At 37.0% G+C, this 23,074-nt stretch overlaps 1 protein-coding gene across 3 annotated transcripts in view; it reads right to left on the reverse strand.

Annotated features, from left to right (window-relative positions):
• MACROD2 (mono-ADP ribosylhydrolase 2) overlaps window positions 1-23,074 on the reverse strand; it is an 880,037-nt gene that overhangs the window by 839,342 nt on the left and 17,621 nt on the right. For all 3 annotated transcript variants that reach the window (XM_085305606.1, XM_085305605.1, XM_085305604.1), the window contains exon 3: window positions 11,265-11,372. In XM_085305606.1, the coding sequence (XP_085161732.1) occupies window positions 11,265-11,372 (108 nt within the window). The remainder of the gene's footprint in view (window positions 1-11,264; window positions 11,373-23,074) is intronic.

A 23,074-nucleotide genomic window follows, 5' to 3' on the forward strand; every position in this document is an offset into this window, starting at 1 on the left:
GTCATGATTTGGGATTACTGATTTGCAATTATGAGAACTACACCCAGTAACACCTCATAAGGGCCTTTCCAAAGATGAGGAGAGAAGGCAACATGGTTTGTACTTCTCCTATCCCACTCATTTCACCAAAAAGGATATGAGTAAAAAGGGTRAAACAGAAGGCTGCAGCCAACACAAGCTGTCCCACTAGTTGCTAGCACTGGAGGAAGGGAGAAAATAAGGAGGTAGAAGAGATATTGCTAGCATAGGCAAATGAACAGTTTCAAATTCTGTTTTGACTCAGATGATGCCACCACAAAGAAAAAAAAAAAGTGGGGAACCACAACCCTACGTTGTTTCTCTGATAAMAGTATAAGGATAAACAGTCTCAGCTGAAATTATTCCCTGTGCTTTCTGTCAATGGATTCACTTTGTATTCAGGAAAAAGGTCTCATTTTAATTTACTAATGTTAGTGACTAGTCTGGAGTAGACATGCAGCTTGATACTGCAGAATACCGGCCTAAAGCTTTGGGCTCTAAGCCCTACCCAAACACCAAGTGTGGGCCATCTGAGCAGATTTATTTTGCCAGAAATTAGGTGTCTGATGGAGAAGTCACTCTTCTTGTGGTGGACAACCCTAATGGTGACCCAATGCTGGGTTAAATCCTAATAGCAATCAGCTATAATTAGCTTTGTCAGGGCCATTACTAGAACCATTAGTAAACAAGGCTCTCTTGGTGATACAAGGCAAAAGTTATCTTGCCTCAAGCACTTGGAGATGCACATATATAAGCAATCAAAGGAAAAATTAAGTCTGCTACATTCAGCCTTTTTACAAACCTCCTCTGTGCCTTGATAAGTATTTATCTGTAATTCCTAATCTGTATGATTGTGACAAGTCACATAAATGGGTTTTGAGTCCAGATTTTAAAGCTAAACTGTGCTCCTAACACTAATTTTGAGGTCAGAAATATTTTTCCACATCATAAAGAAACTGACTTCTCTGAAAAAAAAGGAAAAGCTAACAGCTGTAGGTCAAAACAAAGCCTAAACTACATTTCACAATCCATAATTATTTATATAACAAGCAACTGAAACTATATTTAAAGTGACTAGCATTTCTGGAAAGCTTCATAAAAATCTGCAAACAGCAAAACACTAGATGAATTGGAAATCAGAAATTTTAACAACAGATAGAATACAAGGCATTAGCCTTCTACTCAGTAGTTATGACAACTTAACCAAAGCAATGCCTTTGGGGAAGGAGGAATGAAATCGAGAGAGATAAGGTTAGCCAGACTATAACCCATTGGTATTTCTGAACATCAGCTCTCACTATAGTTTTGGTAAGCAGGTAACTCCATTTTCTAGGTATAGTAAATGAGATCAGATAAACTTAAAGTTTAGTTACTGTGATTTGTCCATTCAAAGTACACTATCTCCTCTTCAAATTTCATCTATATCTGTTTAATACAATTAATTTTGGCACAGAAATACTAATTCCTAAGGTAACTATTACGTATCATTAAGCTGACTGACATCATGTTGACCTACAATATTCATAACAGAGACACAATCTATTCCATTCCAGTAAGTTTACAATTAGAACATAATTACAACATAAAGGTAGGAAAAAGCAAATATATACACATAGCCAGAGAAGTGTGAGGGGACAATATTAGCAGGACAGGCACAATTTTAGCACACCAGCTAACTACCTGCTGTGAAGATTTTGGTGTCATTGCAGGGACAAGAGACTTTTTAAAAGTCCTTCCTTTTGGGTRCTAACAACTTTCAACTGTTAAAAAAAGAAAGGTGTTAAGCCTCTAATGTAAAAGCTTGACAAAAAACATACTACTTGTGTATGTTGACTAAAAACGTACTGTTGCAATTAGCTTTAAATAAAACCATCAGATAATTCCCCCAAACATCTTGATTTGAAAGTGGATTTAGTGGATTTAATATTATGAAACAATTGTTCAAAGTTATTTTACCTAGTCTCTTACCTTTACCTCACATCATTCATCAGTGCACTCAGGATGACTCAAAACAGTTACACTGCTAGATTGAAAGCAATGTGTTTCCTAGATACACTGCTAAATACAGTGAAACAGATGCTTAAGGTTCTTCTGAACCATATTTGTGTCACATTGTCTTTCCGACACACACTAACACACGTAAGAAAATGTATTAGACATTTAGTAAGTATGAACCCTATCAATAGCCCATCCAATAAGCAGTCTTAGGAGACATGCTTTTTGTTTCCTCTGCTTTAAGTCAGTACTGATTTTGTACCTAGGAAAATTAAGGTTTACAGCCAAGAAGTGGCTTCACAATAACAGCAACACTATTGCCATCTGCTGTCAGGAAGCATTCATAGCATCCCATAGTACCTCAAAGTACCTCAAATATTTTACAATTTTAAGAAGCTAGAGGCTTTTAAGAAATCTAATTTTACAGAGTTTTTTGTTCCTCTGTTGTTTGATTTCTCTGGAAAGCACACAAAAGAAAAGGTCTAGGGTAACTGCAGCATGAAGGATCAATAATCATGTTTAATAAAAGCCATATCACAGTTCCGGAACACAGGAACAAAATTCTACAAACAGGAGCAATCATTTCAAGTTACCATCCTTTCAGCCACCAGAGATAAATGAAGCAATGGATATTGTCACAAGGCAGAGAATCTGAGATGAGATGATTCAATGGAGGGGGCTGACATTTTGCAGCCTGTTACTGCCCTTCAGCACTGAACATTTAGAAATCTGCATCTCCAGCAGAACCCATGCAGCACTTCATGGTTTTAGTGAGCAAATGAAAACACAAACCCAGCAGTATCCTACACCGCCTTTCGCAGAGTTTCTTGTAAATCTGGCAATCAGCAAGATATGCAGATAGTACTCTCTACTCCCACCCAATTCCTTCTCTATTCTAGAGATTGTAAAAACGTTACTCAAAGTGTTTTATTTTTATTTGTCAAGCACCTTGGTAGGTTGGTTTGCTTGTTTTAAATGAACAAAAAAGTCAGCAGCACAAAGTTTATATGGACAGTTCCTGCCCCAGGGAGTTTAGAAGCAGTAAATTAAGATGCAGTAAGTTAAGAGACAACAAATGGGCTCAAAATCAGATGCACAAAGACACAAGGAGACTGTACCAGTCCAGGTAAACAGTGGTATGAAAGCACCAGCACCAGGTAAAGACCAAAGTGTTAAGTAAATCTAGGTTCCATAGTCCATCAGGTTAGATTAAGCTACTGAAACGTGTCTTACCTTGTCCATTTTTTGTTGGATTATCAGAAGACTCTGAGATTATGCTAAATCCAGTTGGAAAAATCTAGTAAAATATACTTGGCCATCTGACTTGATGCCAGGGTATTTATATATACTTCATCCACTCAAATTTGTGCAACAGTAAGGAGATGAGTAAGTGAACAGTGAAACAACATTGCTTTGTAACTCAGTCTGCCTTGACAGAGCCTTGTGGCTCAGTCCACATTCAGTTAATTTAAGGACCCTTTTAAGTGCACTGTTCCAATAGAAAGTATATTTTATTCTCTGTTGCTTTTTTATGGCTTCTCAGTAAGTCATTGAATACTTGCATCCCACTGCTTGTTAATGTGCCTATTTGCACTATCTGGCCATATGGCAGGCTGAGCAGCAGATCTGTCCTCATAGACATGGAAGCTTCAGATCTTCATTACAGTCTCTGACACTACCTGCTCTCAGGCAGAGCACACAATTAGACAGGATAATGCTTAGGCACACATCCGAGAAATACATGCTCCCAGAAGTTCTCTTTTATTTAAGTAATACACTTATAAGCAAACTTGTAGAATACATCAGCATACAGAAAACGTTTTCTGATTTAAGCATGTCACAATATACATAAGTTTTAAAAGTCAGTAAGCACTAACACACCTGATAAAGCTATCCAATAAATATATACATACATATATATATACACACACACACACATTATATATATATTGTTTCGTGTTAAAGCTCAGTTCCTTTTCCATACCAAGTTGCAGCTGAGCATGGGTTCCAGATAGGATATAATGGTGCCGCACACAAGTGACAGGCAAGATTCATCACAAATGCGAATTTGCTTTCCTCAAAGCTTACTGCCACACCAGCGTCACTACCAGAAAATGAAAAAGTTAATCAGTCCATACCCCACTGAGCCAAATGTTAGTTTTCTAACAAAAGCTGCATTTTTAACAGATTACAGTTCATTTGACCCTGAAAAGTGCTCCAAAAAAAGGAAAAACTCTATCCTCAAGTTGTCTGTAACACTGCTGATCCTCTCTCTTTCTTGTTCTTAAACTGAGTTACACTAATCATATTTTGCAAATACACCAAATAATATTTTGATCACTTGTTGCAACACATTTCTGAAGTGGTCCCCATTTTAACCCTTTGTCACATCCTTAGAGCAACTGTTGTTCGACTAAAACAGCAACTACAATAATCCACCTAAATTAAGCTGAACCTCTGGACATACTTTTCATCATCTTAATCACATCACTTTACGTAAGATTTTTTTCCCCTCCAAATCAGTACTAAAGTAAAGAGAAGAACTATAGTGTAAAAATTAAGACAGAATAAAGCAGTTCTGAGTAGAGGGGAACAACTAATGATGCCCATTATTCACTAGCAATATTTAAGCTCTTTTCAAAGAAACTGGTTGCAAATTGACTCACACATACTATGATTATCAAGAATGACTGATTCTTTCAGCTACTGACATGGACTTTTCTGTTAATAAAAGAAATGGAGAATATATATAAATGGATCTGGAGTTTAACACACAAGTATTACTGCACCAGTTTTAATTTAAATTGAAAAACCTTTACGTTCAAGCCAACTTGTTCACACTGAAGATGAAAAAATTCAAATTAACAACAACAATTTGTTAGCATTACTGGTTCTATTTTCAGAAGAAGTTACACACATAAAAGCAGTGTAGACTGCAAGGCAAAGCAGTAAATTCAGACTAATCTGCCAGATGACTCTCTGCAAAGGATTTCAACACAAGTTTTAAGTTTCCCTATCTGTACACCAGAGATAATAGAACATTTAGAGTGTGCTCATGAAACATGCTACTCATCATCAAAATCAGTAAGAAGCTCCCAGATTAAGGAAACATTTTAGTACAGTTTAAACAATTTAATAAGTGCAAACATTCCATAGAGGGGAAAAAATAATTAGAAAAAATCTTATAGGCAACTCAAGGGTGGTTTGTTCGTTTTGCTGATTCCACTTGGGTCAACAGCAGGAACATCTGAAGAGTGATTTATTTTTAAAATGAATCAATATGAAGTCATTCTTCAACTATAAATTTAAGAGTAAGGACTACTGACCACTATTATAAAAAGGAGACCCTTAAATATATATGCCGTACTAGTTCAGGCCCTGTTACTGATTCAGACACCTTTCTAATATTCAGACAGGCCTCTTCTGAATTAATTTCTCCTTCAGAACCTACTAGATGATTTTTTGTGTGATAAATTAAGTTGCCAAATGAAATGGAACAGCAATCAGAGAAATTGCCTGATGCCAGATCTGTTTCAGATTTAGAATTCATTCTTTTCTGCACCTGTTCATTAAGCATCATGTTCAAGGCAACTGCAGTGACTGATTGCACATTAACAAGCTGTTTATGTGGAAAGGCATAGTTCAGGTAGTATCCATGCTTACATATTCGTTTAAGCATAATTCACAGATAATACATTCAGTTCACAATTTCAATACGTTAGATACCTCTACCTTGAGGTTTAATTTTGAACAAAACAAAAATGGGACGCATCGTAAAATTAAGCAGTTAGATTATACTGCAAGGTCAAGGGCGGGGGAGGAGAAGGATGAGGAAAGAAGTCTAGCATAAAATCTGTTGCTTTATTACTAAATACAATTCTGAAATCAAAAGTTTGAAGGAAGGAAAGTATATTTTATTAGAAAATTTTGAGATCTAATAGAAAAGTGGTTATTTCATTTTGTAAATCTAATCATTCAGAAACTCCAGTCAGAACGACTTACACAATAAGCAAAGTAAACATAGCCTATTCAAAACGGAGTGTTTTTTTTTCTCAGTATCATTTGCTTTAAGTATCAGGACAGGGACATATAGCACAACAAGCATTTAAAATTATTACAGATCTATGAAAAAAATCTAGACATGAACCACTTCCTGAAAATACTCTTCCCCGTTAAACAACCAACAGGTATCATCCTCTTTGCATATCTTGTCTCACAGTAGGCATTGCACAATATACAAAGGGAGTTAAGGAAACTGCGTAGTTTATTGCTTTTGAACTAGTATCTTTAACTGAAATGACTCCTGAGTCTCAATTCAGATATGTAAATTACTTCCTGTAGAGGAAATCATTTGTTGAATAAGTATGAGGTTCTGTAACTGATTTCCAGCATCAGAGATCAGCAGGAAAAAAAGAAATAAAAAATTTGCTTAATTATTTTGTCCATTAACCCTTTTCATTATTTATCAGAGTAAGATATCACTGCATTTATCTTCCCAAACATAAAAATACTGCTTTTAAAAGGTAATAGGTTTTTCCCCAAATTTGGGAGAATTAGGGGTAATTCCAGTGGTCACATACAGTTTACAAAGGGAACAACCTTCTAGTTGCTAACACAGTAGCAACTGGGTAGTTGCTAATTTACAGGTAGCACTGTACACTTATTACCAGAAACATCTACTTGAATAGAACTGATGGTAACGTTCCTTTTCCTGCAGATGAAATGTTTTCATTCTCAGTATCATACCTCTGTACAGATGCCCAAAAATAGTTTTCAAAGCTAAAAAGACATACCATTTCTTATAGTGTTGTCACCCCTACCACTATCAATCAAATAAAAATAAGGGAGAATGAGCCTTATTGTTCCACATATCTGTATTCCTTTTCCCCCTCATTCTTGCTCCCAATGAAAACTAACTCCCAATCACATTAGTACATGCTATCTTATTTTAGAACTGAACTAATAGCATATATTAAGTAATGAATGAATGCATCAATATATTTGAGATCAGTAGTGAACTGCTGCTTAAGGCATCTAAAGTACACACACATACGTATCACACACGTTTTGACAATTCAGCTCCTATATGTACTTCAGATTACAAAAATAACATATAWTATATTATGAATAGCAAAAAAGTATTGATTTTTTCCTATGTTTATTAAAAAATCCAGGGAGAATAATATTTAGTGCTTAGCTAATATTACAAATACTTCACAATTGACTTTCAAGCCTTACTGAGGCTTTTGCTGCTTTTCTCTATATTTGGGATTGGCTGCTTTACAAACAACATGCCTAACACCTAAAACTGAGGAGAATAAGCTCCATGATTGCTGGACTATGTATTATATTTTTGTTCTTCCAATAATTTCTGTAAAATTTCATTAAACATCAAAGAGTTACTTTATCTTACCCATGTAAGCCACAAGAACATCATAAGATTCATAAGATCCACAGTTTAACAAACAGAGACAGTAGGCAAGCAAACACAGAGGGAAGTAATTTGCTCAATCACAACTGAGGACATAAACAATTTATTCTGGACTGCTACTAAGTTAACTGCCAGCTGCAAGACTTGCTTCCTAAATCTGTATGGTACCACAGAGAAATATTTAAAAGATATTAAGGTAGTTAATATCAAAGTTGAGGGGCAGGGTATTATACTATACATTTTGTGGCTTAAGTAGTACAATGTTATCTGAACTATTTTTCTGCACATAATCCATTTGGTCTACAGAAATACTTCAAGCAAGAAGTATCTGCAGCACAGATACAATGTGTATTAAAAGAGCTGAGAGGAAAGGTGCAGGGGGAACATAACAAACTCCTTTCCCTAGACACACATGGTTATCTGAAAGTTGACAAATTGTAGTCATCTGACTTCCAGGTGCTTACAGCACTTTTGGAGGCAAGATTAAAAGGCATCCAAAAATATTTAATTTGTTTAAAAGGTCAGTTATCATGGATTTATGCCATGAAGAACATGCCTCAAGGAAGAAACTGTTTGAATTCTTACAGCATAATAGTGACAGAGCAGAAAGGATAAAGGAGTAAGAGTCAGACTTTTAAACAAATCTTAACAGAATCCTTCAAAAGGAGGGAAGGAAAGTAACGTAACAGGACACATTTGGCAAAATACTGAGGTGCACTAGCACCTGTCTGCAGTACAATTACTAGCATGGAAATTCTGGAACCCCTAGCATGGAACCATTCTGGAAACATAATGTACTAATGGGGTTACATAATTTACACTGATTTTAGCAAAAATAGCACACTGGTTCCTCTTTCCAGCTACTCTGCCAGTCATTCTGCATCTCAGTGCTGCAGTCACTTTTTAAAAGACGAAAAAGATCTTCACTCTGATCACAACTGAATGATTTCAAAATTGGCTACTTTGATAATGTGAGAACAAGCCAGAACCTTTTACTTCCACTATTTCCACAGTTGACCTCTTTTAGCATAAAATCTTTTTAGACTACTCTAACAGACATACTGAATGTTACTTATTTTCTAAAAGTCCAAGAGAATAAAGAATCCTCCTCCAGCTGGGATCAGTGATTTCTTGGTATTTAGCCACATAACACATCCACCAACCCTTTCATTAACTTAATGAAGGGAGAGGGAGGAAGCACTCTCTCATATGCCAGAAATTCAAGGAAGATTTTTTTGCCTTTTCTCTTCCAGACTTAGACAATTTTTTGTTCCACAAATAAAATTGTGTKCTTTGCAAAACCATAAGAGAGATGAGAAACTAAATCTTGTTAAAAGACACTACAATTTCACTGAAAAATTGTTAGATTTCAAAATCTCTCAGTGCAACAACTTGACTTTTTTGCACAATCAACATGGATCTTGAATTAAAATATCTTTTCTTATTCTAATTTCCACTATCTTTCATAGTAAGTTTGAGAATTTTACTACTAAAAAAAAAAGTAGTAATTGTTTACAGAAAGGAAGAGGATCAGTTCTAGGCTTCACATGTTGGGTGAACATTGAGTAAATCGAAAGCTTACATTTAAGATGTAATTAATGTATCAGCATATACAGAACACTTGATTGTTCAGGGTAATCACAGGTTACTATTTTAATCTAACAATATTAACAATTCATAATAGTTATTATATTATGAACTTTATTAAAGATTACAGAAGAAAATGACAATAAGACTTACAAGAACCCATCATTACTAATATCCTGATCTAGAACAGTTGTTATGTATCAGTTAAATTTATCAGAGTACCACTGTCTATTCTAATAAGTAGTTTTACCAACATGTAATCTGAACTTCTATTGGTACACTGACATCCCACTCCTCTTAGTCTATGCACAGAATACACAGAGTACAGAAAACTTCCTTTCTTTTTGGTAACAGCCTTCTATTTCAAGAGTGTTATATCGCTCTTCAGACCTCTGAGACTCTGCTTTATGGTGTGGTTTTGGATGGTTTCTTGTATCAGTATTTCACAAAAAGGATTAATCTGTTGATTTTAATTAGGTTTTGGCTATCAGTAAACTCAAAATTAATAAAAACATTTTGCATGCAAATACCATCCTCTCTACTTGCTGGAGGATGAAAAAGGATGTTATGACAACTAAAGAGTCTACTTCTATTCCATTAAATCCCTTGGCATGTTCCACTACACAGAAGGGAGTTATGTAGATAGAACTAACATCAAATAGTACAAGGGACTAGGTTTATTAGCATCCACATAGTATGAGCAAGTTATGTTCTTCCTAGTCCTGAAACAGTTATCTCTATATAGTCTTTTACTGCGCTAGGTAAACCTATTACTTTCAGCCAATTCAACCTTGGAGAGTTCTGTACTTTCTTCCATTACACAGAAGATACCGCAATACGTTTCCTTCCAATAAAATATATAGGTAATACCACAAATTAATTATTGAAGTGAATCAATACTCCTAACCACTAAGGACAATGCTAGCCAAATACCAGCAAAAAAAAGTTCCATGCCCAAGACACACAAATTATGCTATTTTGGGGATGTGGATGAGGCAAGGGGAGGGGAGAAAGGATAAAATAACATCTTCCCACAGTCTCTCCAAACTAACCAAATTAATTGATTATAATATAATACATGAAAAAAATCATTACTTAGGCATTTTTTGCACCTCTAAAGTATCTCTGAAGTCTTTTGTCACAAGAACCTACTACATGCAATTCTTCACCTCTGTTGTAGACATGGTCACTAAACCAAATTATGTCTTAAAATATTTAGAGCTTTGGAGGTAATGATCAGAAACTTGAAAGATTACATTTTCCTTAGGAAAAAAACAAGTAAGCAAGTCACAAAGTCAGGATTCTTATCACGCTATTGTTAAATTATTTCCAGGTTGATTTATAACAACTTGGAATGTACTGCAGTTCAGTACCTAAGCTGTGATTTCAACAATATAAAGCAAGAAGTATCAGCTATTCAAGTTGAGTTAAAAAAATAAATACAAGAGAATTATTGTCTCTTAGTGACTACACTATTAAGGCTTTAAAATAATTCTGGTCACAGTAAAGGCACAGAGGATGAACAGATGCAATATACAGAAATTAGAAAAGCTATGTAAAGTTTCCAGACAGCTTTGCACAGAATTTTTGTTTCATGCAGCTTTTCAGAATTCAAAATTTGTAGTGCTGTTAGAGAAATACTSTGAGAAAAACCTTGCAAATAGYTAACAAGACTCAAGGACAAGGGGGAGAGAAAAACGGTACTGCAAAGGATAACCAGCTCCAGCTAAATAACCTTGATGAAACCACAGCGCTTTGAAGATTGCGAGGGGTAGGTAAGACAAAAGCAGCAGAATAATCCAGAAGTGACCTTAGGTTCATTAAGGCTTRTTAACATATTAAATTTCACACTCCTAAATGAATAATGAGATGGAAGTGACATGATAATGATGTTACCGCCTCTTCTTCGCTTCCTATGCTARTTAACAAGAATGTGAAAGCGCAAGCGCAGAGCAATTACCTGATGTAATGAAACTGTAACCAATAGAAAGATTTGTATAAAGTACTCCCCCTCTCATTCTTCATTTATACACACTTTTCAGGGAGAAGGTGTGCTAGCTTTGTGGATTTACCACCTAGCACCCATCTCTGCGCAGAAATGAAATAAACAAATATCTCGACCCTGTGTGACTATTGGGTGCTTGCACACCGGGTAACAGAACCCAGATTTTGGGACAACAGTGCTATAAAGGATTTGTTAAGATAGAACTACGTAAAACATTTAGTTACATACCTGCATTAACAATGGCATCAACCTCAAGCAACGTAATATCACCTCTATAAAGAGAAACTTTCTCACTCAGACTTTTCTTCCCCTGTGGATCTCCTTTAGTGCTTTCACCTACAAAGAAAGAAAGTAATAAAATTGGATTACAAATGTAATTATAACATCCCTCTTCAGAAGCTCAAAGCAAGTGTCCCTGTTGTCAGCCTGGGACATTTCTCTGTTCTGTCTCCAGAGGGCACCAGTAACCCACAAAGACAGAGGCAATTGCCTACAATTACACTTTTTGCTATTCATTTTCAAGCATTAGCTACTATGAAGCACTGAGTCTTTGCCTAAGTACTGTTTGATTAAAAATCTGTATACTCATGCACATTTTTGGAGTTAATTCTATCATAATATATCAATAATAATTTTCTTCAGTAACCACAGTGGTATAAATTACMAAAACAAAACCAAAAAAGGAAGTTGGGATACCACTGAAGCAGTAAGTGATCCAAACACAAACCAAAATTATTCAGAATGTATATAAGAACCCATTAGCATGTAGTTTACCAACAACCCCAAATTCTGAGCTAGTCCTGATAGTAGGCAGGGGAGAGAAGAACCTCCCCTGCTTCCCCCTCTCCACAACAAACAAAAAGAAACACAAGCAAATTTAAACTTGGAGTCTATCAGTTTGCCATCTTCAACTGCTGAACTAGAAGAACAGGAAAGACATCACATACATGAGTTTTCAAAAAAATAATCACTAAAAGATGTCGTAACAAGTAGCTTAATTCTGCTAAACCACCACTTCATTGCTTCAGTCTATAAAACTGCTCAGTGACCTGAAGCACTTCTAGAAATGCACTGGGCCTATAAGCTCAAAATGACTGTGCATTGTTAGACATCCAAGTCATTGGCAGAGAACTAAGAAAAGTGGTGTGAGGTTTCTTTGTGTTGGTGGATTTTCCTTTTTGCTTTGCTTTGGTTTTTGAATACTAGTTCTTTCAAATTTGAGCCAAACCACGAGAGGCTTAGGCTCATGTATTGGCCAGAAAAAGAACTGAACTGCTGAAGTGACAATTTAAGTGGAAAATAATTTTCAGTCCTCAAAACAAGTCAAATTTATTTACAAGTGAAAAAAGCTCAAAAGTAAGATTTGATGAGAAACAGCATGCACTAAGCTAGCCATCTACTTAGAGTATACTACTACTTAAAAAACAAAAAGTTCAACACCACATCACAGTGGAAATATTTACAGCTGTAGGATCTGTCAGATCATGCGCCTATCCTGTATTAATGTTTATACCTAAGATACCTTCAAGCCACTGCTATCTGAAACGTTGCTCTCCACTTGCATTGCCAGTTCCCTCAGGCTGGGAGCTGTGCTGCTTTCCCAGGAGAYGAGGCTGTCCCCCGAGAGCACCACTCTTCCTACAGGGTGTGGACCCTATGTGCTCCCTTGGGCTCAGGAAGCCCCCAGGACCACGCTCCCATCTTACAGCCCTCTATAGCCCCCTTCCTCCCTCCAATACAGCACACTCCAAGTGCAGGAGGAGAGAGAAGCAGTCTGCAAATTAACGCCTAAACAAGCTCCACTYTGCATAGCAAAGGAAAACACAGAATGCATTCTAGGAATACGTTTAATAAGTAAGTACCAGAATATATGCAGCTCTAGTACAGGTCCATTTTAGATAGTGTTCTCTATCACACAGCTTCAGTTGGTTAAAGTCAACCTTAAGACCAATCCTAAATACCGAATTTACACTGTAACTAACTGATGTAATCTGCCTAAAATTCTCCCAGGCACTCATCACACAATAGTGCTGCTTCTCCTAGATTTGATGCTCAACAACTTCATAAGCTCATTCGCAGCACAGACCTGTCTTCAAATGCTCATTCCAAAAAGCTCCTTGGAACTAATGAACGGCAAAGGAGAACACATTAAGAAAAATGGTTTGCTCACTAATTGAGAATACACACGCTTTGGGGCACTCTTTCCTAAAGCACCAGAGGCAGATGAAATTATTACCAGCATTTTCAATCTGCATCTTTCAGTAAGAAATATACACTCTATTTAGCAGGTAACACTAATCAAATATTTCAGTTCTGAAGCTAAACTCAGGCCAATAGATCATCACTGGAGCTGTTCCATACGTTCAGCTTCCCACTAGCTACCTGCATGTCACAGAAGCACCTATAGATATCAGAGCTACTGCAGGAGAGCCACCAGTCCCTAGAAGGCTGGTAACCCCTTCAGAGGGGTATAGAGGCAGTGGCAGGGGAACCCTAAAAACTCCAGCAGAAGTGCAAACCCCTGACCAGCTCCTCCTAAAGGGCCACTAGGCCCATGGACACTTCATGGTGAATCATCAGGAGGGTACTAGCAAGTGCAGCAGGGCTGCAGGTCTCATCATCCAGGTGTCAGAAAATGCAGAGACCAAGGATTCAGGCAGAGCTACCACCTCAACTGAGCATCTCAGTCCAAGCACTGCAGGGTTTGTTTATGTGTATATATACACATATATATGTGCATACACGTGTATGTTTGTATGTATATTGTATTGTGTGTGTGTATACATATATGTATATATTTCCCACTAATGGGCTTTCATTTCGATCAGGCAGACAGGAGAACAGGATAAGGCCACTGGTGCTGTTTGTGCAAGTGTTGTTTTATGTCTGTGTGGCAAGTCATGGTTATATGTATGTGTGCTGTATCAGTGTACCTGTGTGTACCCCTACTGGGCTCAAATGCATTGTCAACCCTGCTAGCGGTTGGGGCTGGAAACAAGGAGCTGTGGCAGCCTCCACTCTGCTGGGCTACCAGATTCAGCAGCCTCTAATACAGGGAACTGCACCTACCAAGCAGAACAGGCTAGGAAGGTTCAAGCTTTAGGCTGCTAACAGGTAATGCTTTCAGATATATTAATACTTTCCTCAAAAGTTGTTTTGTAAAATCAAAGTGCAGAAATTAATCACTTTCAGCCAGCGCATCCAATGAAAACTGGCTAAACAGATGAGAATTTCATTTACCATGTGGAAGTCATCAATTCTGACAGATTAAAGTTGGACCTGATATTAAGCCATATTTCAGACTACTTATGTAACAATTTTCTTAAGAAATTAAGCACACTTACTTGCCTCACAAACTATTACACAAAGCTTGCTTTACTATTACGACTGAGGCGCACAAATAATATTTCATTTCTTCAATTGATAGATGTTTAAGGATTGAAGTAAACTGACTGCCCAGCAAATATATCTTCCCTTCTGAAATAATTTTGGTGTCTCTAGGAATCTCTAATTCACAAGAACTGACAGTTAACTTCCACGTAAGCAGGAATGAGACATGTGCTGTCGAGTTAAGCATTTTCTTCACAAAGTTATGCCAAAGATATGCAGTAAGGAGCTGGCCTGTGTTCGAATTACAGTTTCCAGGCTGAGGATCTGGATCAAGGCTAAATAAATTATGGTAACAGAAGACTGAAAAAGCTGGGTATGCATTAGGAAAGCAAAGAGAATGAGAGGAAAGGGARGAAAGCACAAAAAGAACTAGTATATCTCAGAGTCATGCTTTGGAGGAAGTATCATAAGACAGACAGAAGGAAGTATTGAGGACACAACCCTGTCTTTACATCTATGTGCACCCTGACATTGAGTCAAGCTCTGATGAGGCCTAACCTCTCCTCCAATCATGGTACCAAAACAACCTCAACTTGTCTGGAGATCAAAGACTTGAAAGGTTTACGAATTACTTGGAGAAAAGAAAAATGATTTCAAATGCTTACGAAATACTTGGGAAAAGGTGAGACCGAAAAAAGTTAAGGCTCAAGTTGCTTAAGCAAAGAAAAAAAAACTGAGAAAAAAGTACTTTGAGCAAGAATCAAGTTCCTCATAGGTGTTCCTCAAAACACTAACAGACTTTCTTAAAACAGTATTTTTCTGATTCAGGCTCACCTCACCTTAGTTCTTGCACCAAATGTCTCATATTCTAAAGCTATTTTCTATGTAACAGAATCACAGAACCAATCTGAACCTTAGTAAGCTGAATCTTCTGTGACCATTAATTTATAAAAACAGCTATAACACCTCAGATAAGAAGATATTTGGAAAGAACTTCAGTTGGTTTTTGATTCTGTTTTCTTTTTTAAATTTTAACTTGTAGGGGAAGCCAAAGAAGATTCTTCAAGATTCAAAGAAGTTCAAAACTGTCAGCATTACAAGCAACAAGAAGTAGGAATAAGAAAATAAAGTATTATATATTTTAGACGTTGTTGTTATTCTATCTTCAGCACAAATGACTGACACCAGAAATCATCATTTTCTTAGGTTCTCCTTAGATTTAGGACAGTTTTATGTTGTGTGAACAGATACCAGTCAAGATTAAGAATGGACTTGAATTGCAATAAGCGCATTAATATTTCAGGTAATGCGCTACAATTCTGTCTTTGTGTCAAAAGCAAGTATATTCTTAAAACCTCATGCAAGTGAAAGAAGAAAGGAAGGAGACAAGTTTTTGAAAGAATAAGTATCAGTGGTCTGGAAAGTTTTAATCAAAAGAAATCTCAAGGATAAGAAAGCAGAAAGAGAAGCTCTCTTTTTTAGGACAAATACACTAGAACAGAAGTGACACATTTGAACATTGCTGAAGAAGTCAGGTTTATACAGAATCTGAAAAGAAAGATATTTACCTAAGACCATTAAAGTAGTACTGCCCTCATTTGGAAAGGAAGCAGTCAAACAGGGAAAAAAATAACTGGGTGTACCACCAGAGGACTGAGAGAAGCCGAATTTCAGGACTCTCCCAGAGTTAAAGTCTTGTGCTGGTATAACAACCAAAATTAATTTGTCTCAGCAAGATTAGAATTCAAACAGGTGACTCTGGATTTGACTGATGTCTTCTTTTTGTATTTGAAGAGAAAGAACCATTTTGCAGCAGTTACAGGCTGTAAGAAAAAAAAATTAGAGAGTCTTTATCCCATTCATTTTTGAGAATGCCAAAAAAAAACCCACTTCCAATAGGGGAGAAAAAAAAAAGGGGGGGGGAGAATTGGACAAATCCATAGAAGTAAATTCCATCAGGCGCTATTAAGCTTCATACTTCTGTCTTAAAAAAATCTCCAAGGTACAAACAACAGGTGGCTAGGAACATACAAGGAAATATCACCATATGCTTGTCCTGCTATTATACTCCTCCTGAGGCATCTGTGATTGGTCATCAGAACAGGACACTGAGCTAAACAGTTTACACCTGACCATTTTCTTATGACATGGCACAGGGACTTCCTTTTTCCTGTAAGAAAATAGAGTTAACTTGGACCAATTTTGATACTGAATTCACTCAGCAGTAAACAAAAGACTAGCCTTATGCAGTTTTTATGTTCAGCTGAAGGAACAGAAGTCATTTAATATATAACTGCACCAGTGTGATTCATAATTTAACATAATAAAATGCTATTAAAAAGATAGCATTTGTTTAGAGTCATAACTACCTAAGGTTGTCCTGTCTTTTCCTCTAGTAATTCCTATGCATTTCCATATCAAGTTTTAATTTTGACAGCTTTGCTTTCTACTTAATGGCATGAAAAATGGAAGGAGGGAAGAAACATTTTCCTATCACTACATATACCTACAGAACACCCACATCCAGAAAACTACACGTAGTTCTGACTTTACTTCAGCAAGTAAAAAGCACAGAGAAAGGCCAAAGTAAATTAGGATTCTGCAAACTGGAAAAGAGATCACTGAAGAAGTAATGCAACGGGATGGAGAGAGGGGTAAGCTGGAGAATGTAAACTCAAAGATTGTTGTGTTATGAAAAGCAGCCAACAATTAAGAGGCATTAAAATAAAACTATCAGATGACATATTTAAAAGGGGGGAGGAAAGAGAAATCCCTCCACCTCATGCAGTATGAAACTCTTCCACGGCATTAACAGCAAAGAATCATACAGATTCAGACTGCAACTAGCCAAGTTCATACCAAAAGATCCTTTGGAGCATATTAAGCACAGAGATACTACTGCCGGATCAAAACACCCCTATCTACAGGCCGATGGAAGCTAAAACAGAATCACTGAAAAGTATTTCCATCTGCTTTCTCAGCTCCTATACTCTACTTTTGGCATCGTTCATTGGCTGTAACAGAAAGAGGAGGCTGGGTTAGCAGATTTTTGTCTGATCCTGTCTAGCCATACTTACCTTTTTAAGCCAAAGTATACACAGAAAATCAGCACCCCAACCAAGTCAGTAAAAAGTGTCCAACTAACATGATATTAGAAGGTGATTTTGCAAGCAAGGATGTTTCTTCCCAAACATATCAGGTAGTACCTACTAAATAGCCACGAGCTACTTGTTCTTGTTCTCCTTTCCAGAAATTCCTCAGATTGCAATTCAGATTGTAATGCACAGTATTTGGACCTACTAGGCCTCAAGAGTGCCAATTTTGATTTTTAAAAAGCATTAGCTGTGAATAGGCTTCATTAATTTATATTGAAGAGTTTCGACAAGAAAAGTTTTCCAAGCAAAGTAACAAAGCAAACCCCATCTTTCTGCCGTTTCCTCACCCCCCCTAACTTCTGCCACTATCCTCTCTTCACTCACTTGTGGCATTTTTATTGTGAAGTTCGTTCTGGTTTAGTAACCYGAGACTAACTTTTTCTTTTTCTTGAGGACTTCTGAACCAAACCTGCTGTTCCTACACACAGAAGACTGCACACAGCAAAATTAAATGCAGAGTCTCAACTATTTTGTTCACATTTACTCCTGTCCAGCCCCACAGAGGTTTGTAAATCAGACAAACCCAAGGAAAAGAAAGTTTAGGTTCAGTTCTACAATCCCACCTCTCTCTACTTTCCACTCCTCGCTACTGACTTGAAGTAAAACTAGACAGCTGCACTACAGAGCACTGAGATTAAAGATCACCTTGTAACATTACAGAACAGCACAAGATTCTTAATACCTCAGAATACAGAACATGTGGGGATTTTTTGTTTGACTCTGTGTGAACATATGTTGTAAAATTCAGGTCTGGATGTCTTTTTCCAGAGACAATCTGATCCCAACTTCCCAGAAACAGACAGCCTTGTCTCTGGAATAAACAGCCATTAGTTCAAGATCTTCAGCTAAAAGCATCACCAAACTGATAATCTCCCATACAAGCAGATTTCACAACCATTTAGAGTGTTCATGCTCAGATAAATTCAAATGATTAATTGGTACACATAAAAAACAATTAAGGAGAAAGGCAAATGGACTATTCACCAGCAAACCTTTTAAGTATCTTTCTAAATTCCTTCCACAGCATGATAGAAGTGTAATCTTAAGATGATCACAGGCTTAACTGTATTCTATTCAAGCCCATTCATTCAGAAGACAAGAAAAGGAAACAGACACATGCAAAATGATGCCCACGCTCACCACATATGCTAGAAAACTCCACATTCACAAGCAGGTGAGGATCTAATAGAAACCTTAAGGAAACACCCAACATGGAAGTAATGCATAAAATTAGGTTTTGATTTTTTTTTTCCAAGTATCTCTCCTGGGTCTCTTTGCCAGTTTTCTGATCTAAATAATTTTCAAACTTTTCTGCCTATTAGTCCTATTCAAATCATCTCCATGTCTTTATGAGGTCATCTGGATTGAACATCAAGAAATAATGTTCCATATGGAAAATTAGCAATATATTGAGAAGTATCAAATACAGAAATTAAACAAAATGAAGACAGCTTTCTGGAACTTCTTAAAAAAAATTCACCTTAGCATTAGTAACAAGTTTACTGTAGATTCTATCAGAGTGAAATCAATTATCACATAGTTGGAAGCAGCATCAGTAAGTCACTGATGTTGCTGCCTGAAAGATGGAGTTGTCATACTGTTCCCAAATTCTGTTTTGCTCAGACTATTAAAGATACACAATAGTAGAAACCCACAAACTCTCTAACCACTATCACCCACAGCAATATATTAGGAGTTCAAAAGGTGTTCAATATAAATAGCTGAAGATTTGGATCCTGCATCCACTCTTTTCCTTCAGATCCATCCCAGTCTTCTGTTCTTCAGTCTACCCAACCCAGATTCCTCCAGAGCGTTACTACACTTCTGTTCTGGCATGCTATTGGCCTTTTCACAATTTCTTTGGCTTGTGTTTCGTTTGCAACAATGCTAAGACATTTTGTTGAAGGAAAACTACTATTGTGCTTTTCACACTCACACCCCATCTTACTTCAGTGCTTCCCATTTTCCTACTGAATGGGGCTCTATTCTCCCACCTATGCCAGATATGCATAGGTAAGCATACTTTCAAGTAACAGTCAGGTTCCTCAATTGTTTTCCGATCTCAATCTTCTGCAAACCATCCACTCTGAAGCAGCTCAGCCAGGAGAGTGTTAGACTGAAGATCTAAAGGTCCCTGGTTCAAGCCTGGGCTTCAACAAGGTGGGGGTGCTTGTTGCTGCAACCCTGTCTAACATGCTCTAGGTAACCCTGCTTGAGCAGAGGGGTTGGACTAGATGACCTCCAGAGGTCCCTTCCAATGTTACGGATTCTATGATTCTATATGTAAACACTCTTATTTTCATTAACTGCCTAAATAACCAGTTAAGCTACAGTAACATTAACTTTTTGGTTTTCATAAAAAGGTTTTAAAGCCACACTTTTCCTTAGTAGTTTCCTCAGCTGCTCTAAATTTTTACATGACAAGTAGAGAGTACACAATAACAGTTTTGGWGGAATTAACCACCTACTTTTACATTCTTGATTTGTACTGAAAAACACAGCTTAGTGAGGTTCCCGACACACACACAGAGGCAGTCCTAGTCTTCAGCTTCGCTACAACTCTACTCAGCTTGCACCAAAGGAAAAGGACAGATATACCGTTCATGAGTAGCTTATAGGTGTATTTAAAAAAGCACATTAAATTAAGTAAACACAGTCTGTGTCTTGGAAGTAACCATACTTCAGAACAAAGAAGGAAAAAAAAAAAAAAAAAAAAACTTAACTAACATCTCACTAGAGGGAGCCCCCATAAAGGGCATAGGTATACTACACAGACCAATGTAAAAGGATGACACAGATCTAACATCACTGTCCAACCAAATTTGAACTTGGTCATTGCTAAAATATCCAGAATGTTTGCATAGTTTCCATTAAATATTTACTACTTGAAAAAGCTTTAAATGTGCAGTTTCATCTCTAACTAGAAAACATTCCCGTCCTCCCCAAAAGAAAACATTGAATGCAAAAGTAGAGAGGTATTTCAACAGAGCTCCTTTTTAATATCGTATTCTTTAACTGGATTCCTGTATTTTTAGGTACGTATATTTCTTCCTTCATTGCATATAAATATTCAAGATTTAGGTTTAAATTTAAATATGTAATATCATGGTTGACTAATACTTGTGTTGAGTGTGACCTACCTAATCTCTCATCTTGAGTTGAGAAGCAAAGGGTTTTAAAGTGTAGCACACCTAAGTAGGGTTGGATTTTATTTTATTTTTTTGATTTTCAAAGATCCACTTACAGAAATCCCTACAGCAATACCAAGGAGCTTTCACCTAGAGAGAGGCAAAAAATACTGCAGCTGGAAGAGTTTCTGTTAAAAAAAAAATATATATTTTTTCATTTTTAAACTGCTTGATAATGAACAAATACTCTTCTATTTTTACTATTAATAACTAGTAACTAATTTTTAATTACTATTATTAACTAAATTTAATAACTATTTTTACTACTGTGTGTACTTAAAAACCCAACAGCATAAAGCAATACCTACAGTAAAAAAGTTTTAAGCATTCCATGACCAAAAGTAGATATGAGAATAAACTAAAGGAAGAACAAGTGAAAAGGATGTAATGCAACATGGCTGACAAGCTTGTAGTATCACAATGAAATTATGCTTAACAAATCAGATTTCTCAAGCTTTTTTCCTCTTATTCATAAAAACAGAAGCAACATACTGAAGTGAAGGTGACGAAGCTGAAAATAAGAGACTTGTATGATTTGGAGTTAGCTTTAGAAATCATTAAAGGAAATAAGTTAATCCAAATTTTTAAAAATATGCTTGCTATTTCATCCTTGCTACAAAGGCTATTTGTTGAAACCCGCATCCCCATATCAAAGACTTCTTGAGTAGTATGACTGGAAACAATGTTGGGCAAAGTGCCTTAGCAAATGACAAGAATCCCAGCACTAACCTCAAATACAAGCCACCCTTCCTACTGCTAGGAGAATTCTCAACAAAAGGGCTGAACTATTACACTGCTCCATTTTTGGGAGGTTGCTGAAAAAAAGAAGTTGAGCAAGTTTTAGTATAGTAACACTGTAAGAAAAAACACACATAGCACATCAATACTGTCTTTGAAAGAGTACCACAATTGGAGTCAACCTAATCTTAGATCTCCACATGGAATCAAACTGTCTGTTTAATTCCCTGAATAAGGGGCCATGCCTCTAGCTCTCCCTCCCATCTACCACCACAGGGCTGCAATTGTGTACATACTCATATTAAATCTTGGGGTGAACTCTATGCATTAGCAGTAAGCAAAGACATTAAGACCAAGTTTATCTTCACTTTCACAGTACTGAAACAGAATACTACCTTGTCCAAAAATAGGACAGTAGAACAAGTTCCTTACGACCTTTACCAAAAGCTACCTTCACATTAGTACTACAATGTTGATTCATGACTGTATTCTCTTACCTCACAATTAAGTTTGACAGCATGACTCTGTCCATTGCTTTGAACTGGTAATTATATTTAATCTTTGCAAGTCATGAGAAAAACTTTTTGCTACAGTTTGAACAAGAAATGAATTCAAGTGATAGCATAAAGTTTGATTACCTTGATAAGGAAGGTAGCAATATATTTCATATGTTATTGCAAAAAACTGACTATATTCATTGACAGGAAAAGGTGCAGCAGCTATTCTATTAGCTATTCTATGCATTCTTCTCTAATTCTTTTTCAAAATGTTTTGTTTTACAAATGAGAAAAGGTTGCAAAAGCTGCACCTGTTGAGCCTGGAGAAGGGAAGAGCGAGAGGGAATCTTACCAATGTCTACAAATACTTTAAGGGAGGGTGTCAAGAGGATGAGGTTGGACTCTTTTCAGTAGTGCCAAGCAACAGGACAAGAGGCAATGAGCACAAAGTGAAACACAGGAAGTTCCTCCTAAATATAAGGGAAAAAAATCTGTACAGTGACAGAGCACTGTAAGAGGTTGCCCAGAGAGCTGGTGTAGTCTTGGAGTCTCCTTCTCTGGAGATATTCAAAACCCGTCTGGATACGATCTTGTGCAACATGCTCTAGGTGACCCTSCTTGAACAGGGGGTCAGACTAGATCTCCGGAGGTCTCTTCCGACCTCAACCATTCTGTGATTCTCTGGGCAACTTCTTCAGCTGCCCTCACCATGAAGGCTTTTTTTTCCTTATGTTTAAACAGAAATTATTTCAGTTCAGTTGGTGCTCATTACCTCTCATTCTGCCACTGAGTGCCACCAAAAATAGTCATCTTTACTCTCCCTCATCAGATGTTCATACTACTCATAAAGATCCTCCTGAAATCTTCACCTTTCCAGGCTGAGCAGTCCCAGCTCACTTAGTCTCTCCTTGCATAAGAGATCTTCCAGTCCCTTAATCATCTTTATGGCCCTTCACTGGACTCACTCTCATGTATATCTTGTACTGGGGACCCCAGAACTGGACACAGTATTCTAGATGTTTCTCAGCAGGGCTGGGAAGAGAAGGATCATCTCTCTTGCCTGGCAAAACTCCTCCTGAAGGAGATCAGGTTATTGTTGGTTGCCTTTACCTCGAGTGGACATAGCTGGG

Source organism: Rhea americana, unplaced genomic scaffold, assembly GCF_003343005.1.
Source record: "Rhea americana isolate MKP2758 unplaced genomic scaffold, rheAme1 scaffold_223, whole genome shotgun sequence".
Classification (NCBI taxonomy): Eukaryota; Metazoa; Chordata; class Aves; order Rheiformes; family Rheidae; genus Rhea; species Rhea americana.